Below are 20,544 nucleotides of genomic sequence, written 5' to 3'. Positions count from 1 at the left end.
ATATTTATCTGTATTTGAGCTGGTAAATACATTCTTAAGAAATCTTTGCTAGTAGTAGCTAAATACAAAGAAATGCTTCATATTTTGTCACCAATCACATTCCAACAAATAGTGTTGGAATAATTGCAGTTTCATACAGTTAGTTGCCTTTTAAAAAGTAGAGTGTGAATTTCAGCTAGAAAGACAACTTTTCGCAAAGAGATATTCATCAGTTTATCATATTTTTTGGATTCCAGCATCTGAATCCTGTGCCAAACAAAAAGAAGAAATTCATTAGCAAAGCTTCACTCTCTATTCAGAATAGCACTGGGCAAAGGTTTACAAGACCAAGCACTGCAGCCCAGCTATGTTGGCAGTCCTGAGCCTCTTTTTTCATTTTGCAGTTTGTATTTCTCGTCGTGCTTTGCTCTTTGGGTTAGTATTGTCACAATGTGACTGGTCTGCAATATAAGCACAGTGGACAGCTGCACTTCAGTAGGATTTCCAGGTAGAAGTAATTAAAAGAAACATCATAAATGTAAGAAAGAGCCTAGACATAACCCTATTCATGTACTTATTATTTTGGGGATGTTTCAGTGTTGTAGGACAGATGAGATGCAATTTTTCCTAGCACAATGATGAGGGTTCCTCTGTAAACTTCACTTTCTTTATAATTCCAAGAGGATGTACTTTAGAAAAGCATTAAGAATAAGGCTTTAGTTTTACACAGGAAAATATTCCTTTATCTTAATTAATTTCCTGAAAGGAGTTGTAGATCATTGGATCTCCCTCAGAGGGGCAGAGTAGCTCAGATGACTTGCTGTCACATGCACAGTGGCATTGGTTTGGGTTGCTTGGTGAGAAGAGCCCTTCAGTACTAATGTTGTTCAAATTGTATTATATAGTAAAAGATGATCCATTGTCAGTCAGAATTTCACTAGTCTGTCTTGAATGGTAAGTATCAGAGTTTGTCCTTGAACTACGTTTACTGTCCTTCTTGTCGCTCTTGCACCATTGGCCCTTCATTATCTTCACAAAATAACTTCTGAACTTCACACCAATAAACGCATAGAGCACAGGGTTCACACAACAGTGTAAAAATGCTACAGCTTCCGTGGTGTATTTTGCATAAGCCATTATCTTGTCACTGTCACAAGATTTGTCGATCTTGCCTATGTTGACAGCAGTTATGAGAAGAACAATGTTATAAGGTACCTGGCAAACTAGGAAAACAGCTACAATTAATACAATCACACGGATTGCTTTGTTTCTTTTGGAATTTTGAGCTTGTTGTAAGGATTTGACAATGAAGGTGTAGCAAAAAATCATGAATATGAAAGGTATAAAAAATCCAAAACCAACTTGTAGCCACAGCAGCAGTGATTTCAGCATGGTGCTTTCAAACATGCTGTCAAATTTCTGATCACAAATCTCTTTGGTTTCATTGATGGAGAAGCTGTAACTTCCACTGTACAGAAAAGAGGAACTAGAGATTAAAATTGATGACATCCACACAGCCAAAGAAATGACTTTACTATATGCGCGAGCCTTTGCTCTGAGTTTAAAAGACTTTGTTGCCTGTACGATAGCAATGTACCGGTCCACGCTGATAAAGGCCAAAAGCAGCATGCCACAGCTGAAGTTGATTGCATAGATACCTCTAGCCATTTTGCAGATGAAATCACCAAAAATCCATTCATCAGCAGCATAATTCACTGCCCACAGTGGAAGAGTAAGAACAAACAGTATGTCTGCTATGGCCATGTTGAAGAGGTACACATCCGTCATGGACTTGGTTCTTTCATATGAAGCGAAGGTCATCACCACAAAGATGTTACCAAAGATGCCAATGATACAAATCATTGAATATGCAACTGGCAGAAATGCCTTTGTGAAGTTCCTAACTTCCAACTTAGAACAAGGTGATGTGATTTGAGAAGGATAGTCTGTATCGTAGGGGTAATCTGTGGAATTAGGGTCTGTCTGTAGAAAAGGAGAACACCGGTTAACACAAAGATGTTAGTCTTTAATCCCTGCATAGTAGAAACATGATAGATAACTGACCACACATTCCAATTACAAATGCATTTAACACTACAGATAAGGCTTGTAAGAATTACCTAGGAAATTTCATAAAATCATACTTAAAATACAAATGTAGAAATAATCCTTTTGGATGTCCCAAAGGCCTTCATATTCAAGGGCATTATGCAGAAAGGACAAGTCTGCTGTCACAGAAGGCTCTACAGTGTAAAAGTCTGAATTTGAATTAGAGGTCTAGTCTTTTTTACCATCACACAAGGCAAACAGGTCTTTCTATGATATGCATTTCATACTAAGGTAGCTTGACTAAATCAAGCCCAAAAAATGATTACTTCTCTCTATTCAGCTAGACAGGCAATCTATGATAGCTAGCCTGAGACACGCTTACCTGCACCACGGACACTAAACCTGTAGTGAAAAATCCAATAAACAGTGTGCTTTGACAGTAAACTCTGCTGTCAGAAACATCTCTGCAGATTTTCACTCCTGAAATTATGGTTTTTGGATCTGCAGCCTCAAGGAACTGGGTCGTTCAGAGTCATCACTTTATTGATATACCAATATAGTTTATCAATTGGGTACTTACAAAATACATTTTACCAGTACACTTCTCAGAAAAATATGTTCAGAAGGACCTCAAAATACTTTCCCAAGTATTTCTGAAAAAAAAAATTAAAGTAGATTGGATCAGGAAAACAGCACAAAAAGTGTGAACAAGTAGAAAAACAAAATTGGAAATGAAACCTACTCAAAACAGAATTCCATCAATGGAGCATGTTAACAAATCACACATCTCTAAAAAATGTCCAGTTATAGAAAGTGAATGGTTTTTCTCAGCATTACTAAGAGCACAGATATATATTGAATGTTTATTCATAGGCTAATAAATTATATATGAGAATATTTGACTGCTATTTCACATTGAATTTGCGCAACAAGAAATTAGAATAAATTAAATTTTACTTTGAGAACTTCCATATGACAATGGCAATCCATGTATTGAAGGAAATAGGGAAAAAAAAAAACAACACTCCCTTATGTAGCTTTGGTTTGTGCTTGACATGTTTTGGCTTCTGAAATTCTTTTCTCAGGGAATTTTCTGTAAACAAGAAACATGTTTTTGTAACAGTAAATTGTTTATATTTTTTTTCTTCTTGATGTCCCTCTAGACTGACCACTGTGATTAAAGAAGATTGTCTTCTTGTCACCAATCAAATTGGTCTGTGTAAAATATTATAAAAAGGAAAACACATCTCAAAAATAAAAAAGTCATTTTCAGCCTTCCGAAGTCAAAATCTTTATATCGTTGTAGTGTACAACAGTGTCACCCTTAGTATACTTCATAAGAGTAATGCAACAATTGACATAATTTAAGAGCAACAGAATAACAGTTTCTTATATTGCAAAGGATAGTACACAGTGTATGAACAGACTGAGCATCGGTGTTTTTTCTTTGGTCATTGCACAGATTCACAGTGCAGTGTTCAGTGTGCAGTTCAGACAGCATCCTATGAAAAAAAATTGTTTTCTTTATCACTGTGATACCTAACTGTTTTACAAATGGGGCTTACTTAATTTACACAACTTCACCCTGCAGTGAAGTATTACTACCTTTATTTATAAGGGAGAATCTGAGTCATTAGAGCGAAGTATCCACCTAAGATGTTCAGTTTGAGACACTATCCCCCTCAACATCACTTCTAAGGGTACTTAAAATGATGAAGGACTCCAGCTAGGTAAAGGATTAAATCCATTGACTGTTTGCATCCAAGATCAAGCTTCTGCAAATCAATCACAGAGTCTAAAGTCACAGAAAAATAAAATGGGGAACAGGTCATTGGTGGCCACATGGGGGAAGCTGGGCTTAAATATCTTGTTCCATCTCACACAGGAGCTCATGGGCAGGAGATTTAATTCCTCAGCATTCCCTTGCATGAGGTCAATGCTTCCCTTCTTTCCATTAGCTGCACCTATCAGCAAGGCAGTAATTTCAGGGACAGGATGACATGAGGTCCCATACTTGTCAAGGCTGTGAAGGGCAGTTTTGTCTAGAGTTTGTCTGCTTTTTGCCAGTGGTGTTAATAATTGGGAAGAGCACATGGGTCAGCTCTAAGTCTACAAAACCAAAACCTTCCTGTTTGGGAATTACCTAATATTGAAAACAAGAGAGAGAGAATTCGTAAAAGAGGGGCAGATGAAGTCCAGATATGATGGGGAAATTGGAGGAGGAAAGGACAGAACACTCTCCAAAAACATAATGAGGATGACTCATATGGGGATGCTGGCTCATAACAGAGGGCTGCAGCTGGGTAAAGACCTGAACTATATGATGTTGCTAAGGCATCACAGCTTATCTGGATTTCCTGCCTTTTAAACAAATCTTTAACTATCTCTCCAGCTTTGTCTGCTGGCTTTTCAAAACTGATTTTTAGAGCTGTAGGAATGTGACAGCCTGAAAGTTCTTGAACGCCTTCTGAAGCAAATTTCAAACAAGTTAAAGGTGTCTTTCAGAAGTGCAGAGATGTATAGGGAAAGCAGGCAAGTTATGCAATTAACCTGAGGCTGTGGTCCCCTAAACTAGAACAGTGACAATTTTAGTCACTGCTGCTTACACTTTCTGATCTCATCCAGCCACACATTCATGACCTTGCTTAGTGTTTCTGTTACCCTTTGCACTTGGCTGCATCTACAGTAACTCTTCAATTGGACAGAATTAAAGGGGTACCTGTCTAGGTTATTATTTTAGAAACTGTTATTTCATTGTTGCAAGAAAAATACCATTCTAGGTGTCTGCCATTCATGACTTTTTAACACCCACATGGTTAAAATGTGCAGGGAGTCTGACAGCATATCTTCTCTCTAAAAGTCACTCTGCATTTCACTTAGAAAAAGCCACCCTGAACATGAGCATAACACAGAGAAGTGGGTATTTCCTACAGCCTGCAAGGAGGGCTGAGAAGGGAGATTTGTCCAGATTATCACGAAGAAAAGGGTGTTTAGTTTGCAGAAGAGCTCAGCAGAGATCATATGGGGAACAACAACTATTCATCACAGGAAAGACGTATATTCTCCCTGATCCTACAGGAATTCAAAAAGGCACCACCAGCCACACATTTATCCACAAAATTACTTCCACTGTCCAGCAGAAGCTTCCTAAGGATGGTTAGTTTGAGAATTGTAGCAAAGGACTCAAACCAAAATCAGACTTGCAGAGATCAGATTTAGACCTGATTAAATCTCTTGAGCTGACTTCCTTCTCTGAATTTGAAACAACATTCACAGAAGTTATTAAAAAGATGCACTGGCTGCTGAGAAACTTGAATCAGAACTCTTATAAACACAGTTTCCTTTTCAATTTAAATCTTTCTGACAGTTTCAATAAGGCCTTTATAATTTATAATCTGCATAGTTACATCTTTATTTAGCATTAATGTATTAGGTAAATATAAAAATAAATTTTCATATATATATGTGTGTAAAAGATGGTGTGTCCTATCATTGATTATGTACCACGTATGGGTAGTTACATGTCTGTGCATGTGCACTCAAAAGCACCCATGTTCTGAATATTAAATATATAAGCCTTGAATTTTTGAGCTTAGTATATTTCCACATTATCCACATCATCATATTGCTTTTCACTATGAAAGCAGTGTGCAAGTACTCAAACGTAAGACTAAACCACAATCTTAAGAACGAATGTACTATTTGAATTATACACATAAAACACAATGAATAAAGACAGACTTAAAGAAAAAGACAGAATTCTATGAAGAAAAAAAAATCAGTTATTAAGTACTTTTAAGACTAGTCCACCAATTACATGTTCAGTTTAATACATTTGCCACACATACACATGGGTTATAGATTACCTGCTTTATTTTAGTACTCACCCAATTTGAAAATTGTCTGAAGACCAGGCAAAAGAGGATGTGTGATTCTTTTAAAGCCTGTTTTGGCTGCCTCAAGCACATTTACCATCAGCCTCACCAAGAATATGCTCTAATTTAGAAAACAAGAAATAACAGCATTAGTTAAAGGTACAGAGTTAAATTGAAATAACCACCACTTCCTCCTCCCAAGCAATAGCAATGGCCTCTTTTTTTTCATGTAAAGGAAAATGTTGCTGTGCTGAAAACATACAAGCTGGAAGCAGATAATGTATTAATTTACTTATTAGTCTACCTATCTCATGATTTTTTTTTAAATAATCAAGCTTAGAATTAGAATCATAATAAGCAGGGTGTTGTCATTGTGCTCAGAACATGTCCTGAATGATGACCTGGTTTTGCAAAGGGCGCACTTAATGTCATGCAGATGAGTAGTTTCAACATCAATCATTTAAATCAACAAGATTGCTTTGAGTAAAACTGTGAAATGAGAAAAGCAACAGTTACCAAATTGATTAGCAGCTGTTTTAGAAGGAAAAAAAAGTGATCTGTTATATGTCAAGATGCACACAACCCAAATGTTTGTCTAGATCTGCTAACACAAAATATGTAAATGCAGGTACATAAGTAAAATGTAGTTGTATTTGCCTGTTTGGTACAAACATTCGTTATCCATGTTCATGCTATTCAGGTCTGTTGCTAGTTGGAACTAGACATGGAAGTGTTTCATTTCATGATTCCTGAATTTTAAAACCTAGAAATGTTTCTTTTCCAGACCTTGATTCTGAACACAATTTAGATGTTTGCATTAGCAGGAAGAGGGGGAAAAAAAAAAGGAAAAAAAAAACAGTAAACCCCTCTCTTTGAACTTACTTTTGAAATTGTGTTTGGCATCTCATTGGAGATACCACATGGCATAAATACAGACAGACTCGTACGATTCTAAGATATGATTAAATTAATAGAACACTGGACCTAAAGAAATGCAGGATGACAGATGTTCTGCTCACTCACCTTTTTTTCTAAAGTGAGCATATCACATTAGCAGTGGCTCCTCACCAGCTTAGGCTCGGGGGGTCTTTCCACTGACCACACCCCGTGAATGGAACAAAAACCCTGTGTGGTGTCAAAAGGAGAACTGATACATTTAAAGCACCATGTTGTAATGGTTCATAACCATCTGAGCAGGCATATGTTATTTTCTCAATGGCTCATTTTCACAGGACTCAAGACTTCAGCTATAACCAAATACATATGCACAGGACAACACAGAGACACCTGAAAGCCCTGAAATTAGAGTCTTGTTTTACCTAAATGTGCATGCATGTGTGGTGAAAGCATGTTTTGATTATTACTGCTGAACAGCAATCTTCGCTGTTTGATGCATACAAAGCAAAAAAGTGAAATCTATCTGTGACTCAAATAACCTCAGCATGGTCACTATAAGATTAATTTGGCCCCCTTATCGCTTTTGGACTAAAACACTCCCTGTCATCACAGATCTGGAGCAGGTTGTGATAAAATCCATAACATAGTAAAGCACTTGAAAATGGTTTTATAAAGTCCAGTAACATGGAGGAAAGAAGATGTGTGAGTTTCAGTGCAGAGACAAGGAGGTGAAGACAGAAGTCCTTGAGAATCTTTCAAGGCATCCTTAATCACAACAGTGAATTACTCTTCAATCTATTACTGATAATTTTATAATTCATAACAATTTCCATCATTAAAACTTCACAGGTTTTCAGGCCAACCTTTGATCAAAAGGGCTTTGCCTTTTCTTTTAACTACATTTTTGTGCGGGTTTGCTAACTTGTTATTTGCATGTCAAATTGTAATAATGGAAATCATCTAACTGACTTGAGATAACACTTGGAAGGTACTTTCTGGACTTTCTTAGAAAGAAAACACAAGCTTTATTTTGAAATCTGCTGTCCCTCAAGTGCTGCAAGGCACAGTACATTTACTCCTGATAAACTTAGGAGCATATACTTGTAGTAACATAGGTACATGTAACAGCTTTGATCCTGTTTAAGGTAATACCCTTTCTGTAAACAGAAAACCACTGAATCCTGTTCACAGTCTCTGGCAGTTTGAAAGAAAGGCTCAAACCCCGTTAAAAGCAGCAAATTCAGAATAGGGACACATTCCATTGGTAATGGCATTTGCTGATGTCATTGTGGGATATTTCACTGAAGCATTTCTAGTGCTTCTTTCTCATAACTTTGGGATTGAAGAGATGGATCTGTGTCTTACAAAGCAAACTTCATTACTCAAACATAGCACATGGCAGTTATGTAACCACCAAATAATGAGTAACAGAAGTAGAAAATCCCTCTTCATTACAAAACCATCTGTCACTTCAAATCACCAAGTCCATCACGATTGTAATACATATTTGGACAAACATTTCTACTTCCAGTAACAACTTCCAACATCTCTCTCAGACAATAACTTACCTTTGGAATACCAAGATTAGCCTGTGAAGAAACCAAATATTATCAACGTATTTTCATGTAATGAGAGTCATCAAAATATAGATCAGAGTTCTAACGGTCAATTAAAAGATAAATCAGAGTTTTAGCTGATCCTTTACAAAAATTATTGCTCACCTTATTCCATAATCAGGTGCTTTCCAATTTAAATGTATCTTGTGCTCTTAGTCTGGAATATATTCAGTATCCAGCAAAAATAACAATCTTTCAGAAGGTAAAGAATTCACCATTTGGTGAATTCCAAAGTTACCATTACTTAGGTACTAGGTACTAGGAGGTACCTAGTCAAATTTACCTTTTCAACAAAGTTTCTTTCAATCAGTCAGCTCTCTTTACAGGTCCTTTTTGCTTCATTGTCACACTGTGGCAGCTGTGGAAGGAGTTCAATCTTTCTAACACAACTCTTTGTTAATCTGTGTGTCAGCTAGTTTTGGTTAGAGCTCCTAAATGTTAGAGCTCTAGTTAGTTAGTTTGGTTAGAGCTCTAAAAGGAAATCTGCTCTCACTTACAGCTAATATGGTAATTGTGGTTTTCCTAATCTCACTACGTTAGTTTTCTGCCACCATTAATTAAGGAAAGAAAATATTTAAAGATAGGGAAAGCAAAGCTATTGTCTGAGTTGTTCCGGAATCCACTTGTTTCTTCTGAAATGACACAGTATGTTGTCTTTTTTAATTCTAAAAGAAAAGTAGCATGCACCCCTGCGCTCTTCCAACCTGATTTCATGTTTCTTCAGTTAAATTTAGATCAGCCTAATCTAATTCAAAAATCTAGCCATCAGCTGAAGTTCTAGTCTCTTCACCATTTTTTGGACTATAAAATGTAAATTATGTATCTATGTTCAAGTTGTTTATGTTACCTATTTATATTTCTCATCATGACCATCCTACATGGTCAATATATTTTCCTTTCTCATTAATTCCATCAAAATTTTCATATTTTCTTTGCATCTAACTTTTTACTTCTTGTCAATTATTTTTGCTGGTTTTGGTATTTCTCTATTTAGCTTTTTGTTCTCCCTATTTCTTCCTCTTTCTTTGTTCAGCTTTTCTAGATTTCTCTTATTCCCATCTCTTGTTGCCTTTATAATTTCTCTTCAACATTATATTTTGTAATACTCTTCACTTCCTTCCCCTTTGATCATTTCTGTTCCCATTTTACCTCACTCCCATCTGCTTCCATTATCCCCTTGCAGCCCTCCTCTCACATTATGAGATGTCAGTGACTGACCAGCATCCATCAATGTTTTTATCTCTTGGTCACCTCTGTCAAACCAGTCAGAGAAGACAGAGCCCTCCTAAAGGCCTTCTACAGTTTTTTTTTCTCCACAGGAGCAAATAGGGCTCAGGGATTAAATGGGTAGCTCTGTAAACAGAACACTAGGGAAGGAATCTGCACAGTCAGTGCTTAGGTCTCACCTCTAGCCCAAGGTATTGAGTTGGTAGTGTAGCACAACCCATCACCTTTCTTCCACCTATGCACACGATATTTATCTTGAAAATGAAGAGAGGCTGAAAAAAGAAAACCTGATGGGAAACAGTTTGCTGATCATGGTAAAGATTCAGATGTGATTTCTGGTGAGACTAGACATGGAATTTCTGAAGGAGGAGCACAGTCATACTTGGAGAACTTCTCTGCTTCACTGTAGCATCACTTCTTAGAACCAGCTGAGGTCATAGCAGGCCTGAGTTCCAGAAAGAAGCATGAGGAGCAGTAAATGTATCCTCCTGTTGATAATCACTGACTTCAGAGAAGCTGGTTAAACTGATTTTATTCTATTGGAGAAAATGTTGATAAAACAAAACTGTAAATTAAAAATTACCAGGAAATTTTTATGGCAAAAATGCTAGTTTATAAAATGCACCAAGATGCACAGCTGAGATATTATGTGCTTGTTTATGCTTTTATTCTCTTTTGTAGTCTGAGCTTATGGATCGGGCTGTTTCCTAATTTTGGGCAGAGAAAGTAGGAAGTGAGCAATGTCATTCCATAGTCTAAGATCTCACAGAAGTTTAGACAGAAAAAGGAACAGAAATCACAAGGAATAGCAATTCCCATGAGACATAAGATCAGCCTTTTCCAATTTTCACACTTCAATTTTTCATCAAAATGTTTCTGGGATATCTAAAGCTATTCTGAAGTAAAAGCTGCTTTATTGAAATGAGAGGTTTTTTACTTTAAGAAAAGGACTTTTTCTAGATTATGTTGCATTTGGTCTGTTTGTTACTATTCCTTTTTGACTGCTTATCTTAAAAAGGTTTAAGAACTATTTCTGGTGAAAGCGTCTCCCCAGGTTATACCAGAAGTGATGAACCCTCACTGGGATAAACAAAATGATACAATCCTTGTACTGCCAAGGGCCAATTGAGTGAAAATGCCAGGCACTTGCAATCTCACTTACCTACCTTCTCAACCCACAGGAAACAGTTTTATAGACCAGAAAATACATGCTTGTTCCCAAAGTCCCAAGAAAGAATGTGTAGCACAAGTCACAGTTCCTTGTTTAAAGGCTTAAGATTATATTCCTGCTAAAGTTGATCTAATTTTTTTTAAATTAAGTGTAACACCTCAAAGAAGACAAAATATTGCAAAATATTTCCAAATAACTGCTGGTTTCTGAAGTCAATGGTCTACTGCAAGAAAGTTCTGCTGAATTGTCTGCCAGTGTTTGATTAATTTACATTAGGCTGTAGAGAACAAGTGAATTTTCATGTCAGAAATGTTGCACACAAGCGACAGATATAAGCAGAGTTAAATATGCAGTTGCTGATGTGATTTCTATGTTTTTGATCCTGTAGTCAGACCATACCCGTTGTGGTAACATTTTTTTATTGCTTGACTCAGTCACTCAGTCAGTTTCATGTCTCATTGAAATAACTAACAGAGTAGTTTCTCAGAGCCTGTCATCACTCTGTACTCCCAAGCATTTGCATTTTAACCCGAATATGTTGAATTCAGTGACCTGATTTCTTTTTAGACCTCTACTTTCTTCATATGACTGTTTTTTACAAGAGACTACGCCATGGAATGCCCCAATCCCATCTCTCCAGCAGTGGGCTTCACGCCCTGAGTAAGAGCTAAAAGATTGTTTAAAAGTGGTTTATATACCCAACGGTGCAACTGGATGTGCAGTATGGCAGACAAACTGGAGGTTCTGGCTGGCCACTTCAATGAGACAATGACTCCCACATTTTACATCTATACCACAGAGCAGGCTGTAACCACTAACCACACCAATGATCTGAGGCTAGCCAGAGAGAAAGAGCCACAAGAGATTGCTCTGCAAGGAAGAAAATCCCCTTCCAGGTCTGCATGACTGGAGGAATTACTGCTCCCATAGAGTCACCACTGAGATATCACTTGTGCAGGTTGGTATAGGAAGGAAATTGTGTCCTAATCATACATCCTCTCTATGGTTAGATATAAATCAGTGCACATTTAAATATTTTTGTTTTTAACAAGTTTTAAATGTTTCAGGCACTTAACTGTCACAGCAGAAGAGTTCCACCACAATTCCTTTAGAGCATTGAGCATTACCATTTATTTCTGTGGGGATTGGGAGGGAAAGAAAATGCACAGAGCTGTGTTGTGCCAAGCAGATGACAGGAAAAGTAGTTGCTGACACAGGACCCTCTGCTGTGCACAGTCTACACATCTGTCTGAATTTGTATTGCAGTGGATAGGTAACCTTCCACTTCCCTTCTACGAGTGGGCAGCTGCTGCTATCATTTGATCTCTATGTCTCTATGCAGGCAATCACTGGTGGTTAGGGCTTTGATAACACTGATTTTTCCACTGTGATTCAGAGGTGGTAAAAAAAAAAAAAAAAGTAAAAAAAAAAAAAAAAAAAAAAAAAAAAAAAAAAAAAAAAAGTAAAAAAAAAGGTAAAAATAAAGAAATCAGAAAAGTAATGGGAGGCACATTACTGGATGTTTCCTCACAGGAACAACATACTGTCATCTGTAGTTGATTAATTTAGTGCTACATAGAGAATGCAAGCACATGCTTACATTCATTCCTGAGGGATGATGGGTTTGTTTCCTTACATATAATCTAGCCTGCATAAAGACAGGAACTTGGTAATGCTATTGGGCAGGTATGTTAGAGAAGCAGCACAGCTTCCCATGTCTGACAGACCCAAAGCCAGACACTCCAAGACAGATGCATTGCTTGTCAAGGCCAAGTCTATCACCAATGGTGGCAGAGCTTCTGGGGTAACATATTTAAGAAGCGGGAAGCAGGGGGGGAACCTTTATAAGAAGAAAGACAGATAAAGAAGAGAAGAATAAGAATATATGAGAGAATATGACAGCTCTAGAGATGCCTAGGTGAAGCAGTGAGTGATCTCTCCCTGTCCTTATCTCATGAGCCTCTCATTATATTTACCCTCCCCTGTCCATTTGAGGAGGGGAGTGATAGAAATGCTTTGGTGGACACCTGGCATCCAGCCAGGGTCAACCCACCAACCAGCACTGAAGTTCAAATCAGTGCCAGAATCCCCCAGCCACCTCCACCAAAACATTGCCACACAAACCCAATATAACCTGGAAAACCAGAAACTTGTTTATGTCTCTTAGCCTTGTCAAGGAAACTTCATCCGCAGCAAAACTTTTTAACAGGTCTCTCAGGGTATCTTCCTTACCCAGTGCAAAGCTATGCCAGATAGTTCAAGTGGCAGATGCAGTACAGGCTCCAAAGGATCTATTTATTCATCTTTTTCTAAGTTAGATTATTTTTGATGCCTGCCCAGGCACCTTGCTCATCTATTCATGTCATTGTCCCTACTTGTTGCAGAGGGATTGGACTAGATGACCTTTGAAGGCCCCTTCCAAACCAAACTACTCCATGGTTTCAGAATTACATGATTGTGCTGTGCGGCACAAACATATTCTTTACTGAGGGGGAAAGTGTATGTGTTTGTGAGGACACACTTGAGAAAGCTGGCAACCCATGGTCCTTTCTCCCCAGGATGATTTGGTTGCCTGCACTGCGAGGTTTTGAAAAGTGAACTAATATTAACCATGTCCTGCTTCACTGCATCTTCCTCCCCCTTTGTTGGCTAGGCTTGACAGGCATCTAAATTTGTACTGGTCTATCACTCATCCCCAGTGGGTTCTCACTACTCTGAAGTTTTAGTGCCTGTTCCAGGAATCACCACCTAAATGCTAACTGGGACACCCTCACCAGGATCTGCTGCTGCTCCCCATTCCTGATCTCTGTGGTCCTACACAAAATCTTGGCTCTATCTGCTTCCTCCTATGAAGGAGGACCATCTGACAGACATGTTTCTTTCTCTTGCCCCCAAAATATTCTTTCTGTCCATGTTCAACTGACCTCACCAGTCTGTGTTTGGAGTGGGGATCACAACTCAGCTGGTAATATTTGGGACAGCAGTCTTGTTCTTTCATTACTTCATAGGCACAATATTCCTTTTGCTATTTCCAAGCTCAGTTTCTTCTAAAACACCTCTGACCATTGCTACCTGAAATGCTAGCCATTTCCTTCTATCTGCTGTCAGTTGTAGGGGTAGAGGTGCTGCTCCTCTGCACTTTTTATCCATTTGTCTCAAGCCTACCTGCTCCCTGTTCAATCCAGAGTGCCAGAACTGTGTCCTGACTCTCAAGGCACACACCACAAGAGCCATTTACCAGATGACCTTAGTATCAGATATGCAAAACCAGAATCCAAAAATGTATGTTGGCTCCTCAAAGCAGTGTCGGTTACATGAGGTTTGTGTGATCTGTTCCTTGACTTTTCAACATTAGTGTGAAAGCAAGGGTCAACGCCCACAGGCTAACCACGGCACTGCATTTAACACTGCAGCACCTCCTGCAATGCCGAGGGTGGTTTTCAGTCTGTGTTAGAGTACATAGCATCCAACTCACAGAGAACCTTTGAAGCTGTTGGCAACAGTAGCTTTTTCATGGGCCTGTTGCCAGCCTGCTCTCCCAGGAAGGAACTCTTCTGTCCCTATACCACTCCAAAGCTCTGAACTTCAGACTAGAGTTTGAAGCACAGCCCCTGCATGTGGTCACTTAAGCAATCTCTGGGATGCCCAATTATGCCTCATAGCCCCTCCTTGAAAGTTTAACCTCTCAGTCTGCCTAGTTCCAGCATCTTTTCTTACTACACAACAGCTTTAATGTACCACCAAAAGTGCAACTTCTGTTGTTGAATTCTTCAGGAACTGTACAGTGTTCCTAAGAGGAAAACCAAATCTGCTTGATTTGAAGGCAATCCAAGGGTTTTCTTTCAGGTCCCTGGAAGACCAGCAAATATATTAGTGAGGCCTCCCACCCACATGCAGAACAATGTTGAACTGTCTTTACTCACATCGAGGGCCTGTTGTCTCTTTCTTCCCTAGGAAAGTCTCAGATCAACAGCAGAGTAGGTTTTGTTTCCTTCTGAGCAACAGCGTCGCCATCTCCTCAGACCCCAATCAGTCACAGGATTTTTTAAACAACCATCTTGTGGTTATCTGTGCTGTGCTTAGAGTGGCACCGTTCCCAGTTTAAGAGGCTTCACAACTAATGAAAGCAGAGGGCTTTTCTGAGATCAGAGGTTTCTACCTTTTAACAAACCATTGAACTACTGGGAAGAAGAATAGCTCAACCTCTTGCTAACACCACAGGGCAAATCTGGCAGTGAGGAATGCTCTGTACCACACAGCTGGAGTGTGCCTCACCATGCTCCACCAGGACTTCAATACTGGTCCCACACTGCCTGTTCCAACCCCAAATATAGAGCAGAGGATCCTCTGCTCCTTCATCCATCCCCCTCCTTTCTGTGCCTGAGACTAGATCTAATTGATGCTTCTGTAGTTTTATCTATATGCACAGTTTTCTGCAGGTAGAGGTTAAAACTAGTCCATAAGATACATCAATGTCCCTGCATTTACTCACTTCAGTAGGTTTAACATGTTAAATTCCAATCCCCAGTGCAACCTTATGCACAGGAGAAGATGCTGCCCCTTCCCAGACAAATGGTCAGTGGGAGCTGTCCTCCCAGCACCTTGCACTGGTGGGCAAATACCTGTGGCAAAGTGGCAAAAGTTCTGTTTTCCCCAAAGTGTTGGCAAATTCTACGGGCCATGAGACTTTTCTGCACTGCCACATCTTGAGATGGAGCCTTAAATTCTATTAAATATCATATTTACTAAAAATAAAGCACACAGTTCACTAACAATCATTCCAAGTAACTGTGTGCCCCAGGCTTGTAACAACAGACTGCTATGGTCTTAGATTAAACCTTCAGTTTAAGAACAAAAACCAGAAGAGAAAAGGGGCAGCCACTCTCAAGAAAGAAATCTGTTTTTAGCTGTGATTAGCTTGTCACAGCTCAACTTCTGCTCTCCTATACTGTTGGAACCAAGGACGAAGAAAATAAGCTCCAAGCAATTAGGCTTGTTTGATTTGAATGATCTCTTTTATGTTCCTGCCTGTTGAAAGTTTGTTTCAATTCCCTTCCCTAACCCCTCAAGGACAAGAGGACCAAGTAAATATAAAATGATTCATTAGCAGAATTTGACTCTACCATACAGAAAAGGAAAAAAACAAAACAACCAAACCTCCCTCCCAAAAAAACCAAAACCCTACCCCCCAAAAAAAAACCACCAAAAAACAACCCACCAAAACAAACAAACAAAAAACGCCCAAAAAACCCCAAAACCAAAAAAAAAAAAAAACAACAAAACTACCCCACAACAAAAACCCCAGGTAATCTGTTTAAAAAAACCAGTAGTGACAAGAAAATGTATAGATGCTATTTATTGTCAAAGACACACAACTGGACAGTGTTCAATTTGCATCCCAAGAGGAACAGAACCTTTTATTATACAACAGCATGGGTCAGGATGCATTTTTTTTTTTTTTTAAAATTCTAACTACATTGAAAGATGAGTAAATGAAAAAGGCTGTTCTGCAAGATTTCCTGTACTGTGGTGCATGGGCAAGTGGCCTACATTTGTGACCCCATTTTTCTTTCGGGTCTGTAGCTGTACTGCACACACTTGATCCTTTGATTCCAAGTCTGAAGGAGTGGGAATGGGCAACGCTGTATCCAGACTGAGTCTTGAATGAGCTGCACTACTCTCTAACCTACATGCATTGTAGCTTCCACATGGCTCTAAGCCTGAACTAGACCTTAAATTCTGCTCTTCAGCAAAGGGTGACATAAAAGAGACAAACAGCTTGTGAATGGGACTCAAGCTGGAGCTGCTCAGCAGAGCCAGGGCCCCAGACGGGTGGGGCTGTGGTGGGGAACGAGCTGTGCCGCAAAGAGAACCTCTGCTGCTCTGCTCCCACCATCAACACGGGACAGGAGAGTCGCTGCCTCTAAAAATCATATGTCACAGGCTCTTTACATGGCTTGTACTGCCAGAGCTGTAGCGTCCCGAGGTATTTCTGTGACAAAAAACAGTGAGGCAGAGCTGCGAGGTCACGTAGTCTATATACGCTGCTACGGCCATGCATCTCCTAATCTTTTCCCAACAAATGGATTTTCTAGCTCCTTCCCTACAACACCAGGCTGCAGCCAAAACTAAATTCCTTCTGAATTTTTGTTTACAAATGGCATTATGACCTCCTGGTTCAAAACCAAAGTGCTCCTCATAGTTAATCTCTAACGTGATGCAGTTATTTCTTTAGATTTTTAGATTTTTTAAACTCAATCCTTGCACCTGCTTCTCTCTGCTCTAAACTGCCCGGCTTGGTATCTGCTTCACCATCAAGAACACATCCACATGCCCCAAGGAAGGGAGCAGAGCCTCAGTCATCCCTTGGCAGAGCAAAGGGAATTTCCTGCACCAAGCCACAGCTCTTGTGTGGCTGCCAGGACTCTTACTGTGTCAATCAATTTCACATAACTTGCTCTCTGCTACCACCTATTGCCTTCTCAGCTTTCCTGTTCTCTGGGCTAGTCTCAATTCGTGTGAATGTGCTTGATTTAATTTTATTTGTACAAACTGGATTGACTTAGATTCTTTCAAAGTGGTACTTGGCATTGATTTCTGCATATATATTTTTGTGGCTCTCTGGGTTCCTTTGCATTTTTCCCCAGTTTATCTTATTACATTTTGATATTTAGTGCAAAAGCATGCGTGCCAGGAATCAGTGCAAAAGAGCTCCTATGCATTAACATCACACTAGTGTATCCTAATCTCACTTAGGCTATAATCTCACTATAATAGTATAACCTATACTAACAGATATATTATACTCTATATATAATATATATAGACTATCTAATATATATATATTATTATATATATAGTATACTAGTGTATACTAATCTCATTATAGGCTGGATGAGACCTATAGCCCCAATGCATTCATTTGACTGGCACTTCCAACTCCTTCAAATTAAGCACCATCAAATTAGCACACATTTATTGAAACCAGAAACTCGTGAAAATATTAATTAATTTTAATTTCTCTTTCATGGAAGAAGACCATGAGAATTTGTTCTCTTTTTCTCTGAGATCATTAGCACCTCCCCATATCTGTGACTGCACCTTAAAGAGACCTGCACTGCCAAAACCTGCTCAAAATTCAAACCTTCTTGTACATTTAACAGTTTCTGTTTAGGTGCTTAATTTCAAATTTTACTAGGACTTAATTAACTTTAGTCTACTGAGAGAATGTAACTGACAAAAACCAGGTTTGCAGTGCTACAGTTAACAGTAGCTGGTGTACGTGTGTGTTGCTTTTTAATGACAGAGCCTATTACTTAAATCTACAATTTATTCCATAAGAATCATTTTAAATTTCACATTTCTCCCATGAATGTGCTAATTAGGAAGTTTAAGTGTACATAAATTCTCACCTCCAGGATTGTTTTAGTCTCTGAAACCCAGAACTTACATTTTGTAATTTCATCTTGGCTTGCTTGGAATGCTTTGAACTATTTATCTTTCAATTTTATCAGTTTCCTTTCAATGAACAAAGCACAGACCTCTTACTTTGCAGTTCAAAGGAGATGAAGAAAACTGATATCAGTCAAGATGTCAGTCACTTAACATCATAAAGGTGCTTTTCTTATAAAGGTTGCCAGAATAATTTTGTAAAACCCAGTCTCTGTCAAACATTTCCAGGTAGCCAAGTATCTCATTGATTTCACAGAAATTTATGCTTCTAGACTTTGCCTAAATTCATTCCTAACTTATTCACAAGCCAGTATTACTTAGACAGTTTTAAGCATTTTATTCATGTTTAGAAAGAACTGGAAAGAATTTTTAGGGAGAGCAGATAGTGCCGTGAGGGGCGGGCACAACCAAACACTCTGCTGAGCAGCACTGTTTGCCCACAACTGCCCCCTTCCCTCTCTGCTCAAGCTTGTTCCTTCAAACCACCATGACCCCTCACTTTCTCCCCTTTTGGTCCTGGCTCTAAATATCCCAGAACAGGATTTATGCACCTCCCCAGTCTTCTCCAACATTCCATCAGCCTGTGTCTCTGTAGGTCACTAAGCCCATGAGGTGGCCTAGGGGCTTGCCTGGGGGCAACCTCCCCTCAAATAGCCCAGGGAAGAGACAGGGCAAGGGGTTTCAGCTTCAAGAGCTCCAGTTCAGTCAGTACTGGGCTTCCCCTAAGCACTTGTTCCTCTGTGCTTGTAAGAGCTGAGCCTTAATCCCCAAACCAACATTCAAAAATGGGAAAAGCAGATGGGCTGCACCATCACCTTTTCCCACAGAGCTCCCAGCCGTGATTCAGCTCCTGGGTGGGCAGCATGCCCGGTGCAGGAGGTTTGTTGCCTCTGCAGGTTCTGAGGGCTTGCTGCTGAGGCTCCAGCGTGCCTCACAGCCCCACACCTCAGGAGAGGAGCTGCTGGAACACAGCAGAGGCAGCTGCACCTGCACAAGTTACCTCTTCCCTCTGGCCTGCTTTCCATTTGTGGAGCTGAGCTTTTAATCACACACCCCAACACAAACTGCCAGAATTACCTGTCTGAAACACAATGGGAATATCAGTTTAAAAGCAAGTCTGCCACAATCACCTAAGCCAAAAATGCATCTGGAAACACTGCTCTGCCACGTGCTAGCCTTTTCCCAATAGTTCCTCTTGCAGCATGGCCTGAAGGACATCTGTCAGCCAAAACAGACCATGTTGTGAGCACAAGGTGGAAACTTTTCCATTTCAGAGAAAAAAAAAGGCTGAAGTAGTTTCTTGCTATGAAAATGCATGTGATACTTTTACAGAGGAAGGAGGCAAATGACCTGATTTTACAACCTTCTATCTGTTGTGGTTTCCTCATAGCACAGAGCAATTGAAACAAAATACTTAAAGCTGTTAAGAAACTGAAAAATATCTTCTAGAAACCTTACGCTTTGTTTTTAAACTTAGATCCAAGTGTAAGGATCAGCTGCAGCTATTCACAGAGCACATGATCCAATTATGTTCCAAGTCCACATTTCCTAAAAGATTTATTCAAGGACCTAAGATTTAAATTCTTACAGTAGAGTCAATGTTAAATTACGGTACTTGCAGTACATGGCCTTTCTCCATGGGACAGTTAGCACGAACATAAACACCTGCATTGACAAACTGTAGCAAAACTATTTCTACCTGTAAACAGGGTGGTTTGCATGCACAGAGGCAGCCAGATGGTCTGTCTGTCCCAAAAACTAGTTTTTCACATAGACATCTGTTTCCATAGAATCATGGAATAATCTAAGCTGAAAGGGCTTGGTGGAGGTCGAGCCTGCTACTCAAAACAGATCTAACTTCAAAGCTAGCTAGATGAGGTGGCTCTGAGTCTGTCCATTTGAGTTCTGAAAATTTCTGGTGATGAAGACTTCACAATCTTCTCTGGGTATCTGCTCCAAGTCCTGGATCATTCTCATGGTGATGCTTTAGATTTTATTTCATGTACTCAACTGGAATTTTTCTCACTGCAGATAACTGTCCTTTTACTGGGCACGTGAAGGAAGAGTACACGTCTCTTTTCCATGTGGTCCACTGTAAGCATGTAAGTTCAGTTTAGCCGCCCATCTTTATCTTCTCTTTCTGCATGGAGAACAGTCCCAGCTCCTCATTAGATCACATACCCCAACCTCACTACTGTCCTCTAAGCTCCTCTACTGGGCTCTGTTTTGTTGGCAACTCTTGTACTGGGAGAATCAAGCTGAGCACAACACTGCAGGT

General features: G+C 39.4%; 1 protein-coding gene across 1 annotated transcript; it reads right to left on the bottom strand.

The window, feature by feature from the left end:
• Window positions 1-22: 22 nt before the first annotated feature.
• On the bottom strand, window positions 23-6,981 carry CCR6 (C-C motif chemokine receptor 6). Its single transcript, XM_083858088.1, has 4 exons — window positions 6,927-6,981; window positions 5,916-6,024; window positions 2,609-2,681; window positions 23-1,962 (listed from the first exon to the last, which is right to left on the bottom strand). Exons 3-4 carry the CDS (start codon window positions 2,615-2,617, stop codon window positions 877-879), a joined length of 1,095 nt encoding a protein of 364 aa, XP_083714214.1. The 5' UTR covers window positions 2,618-2,681; window positions 5,916-6,024; window positions 6,927-6,981; the 3' UTR covers window positions 23-876.
• Between the last annotated feature and the right edge of the window lie 13,563 nt (window positions 6,982-20,544).

The sequence above is a fragment of the Zosterops lateralis genome (assembly GCF_965231275.1).
Source record: "Zosterops lateralis genome assembly, chromosome: 3".
NCBI lineage: Eukaryota > Metazoa > Chordata > Aves > Passeriformes > Zosteropidae > Zosterops > Zosterops lateralis.
The sequence above is the reverse complement of the archived record's forward strand: the minus strand, read 5'-3'. Positions and strand labels throughout refer to the sequence as shown.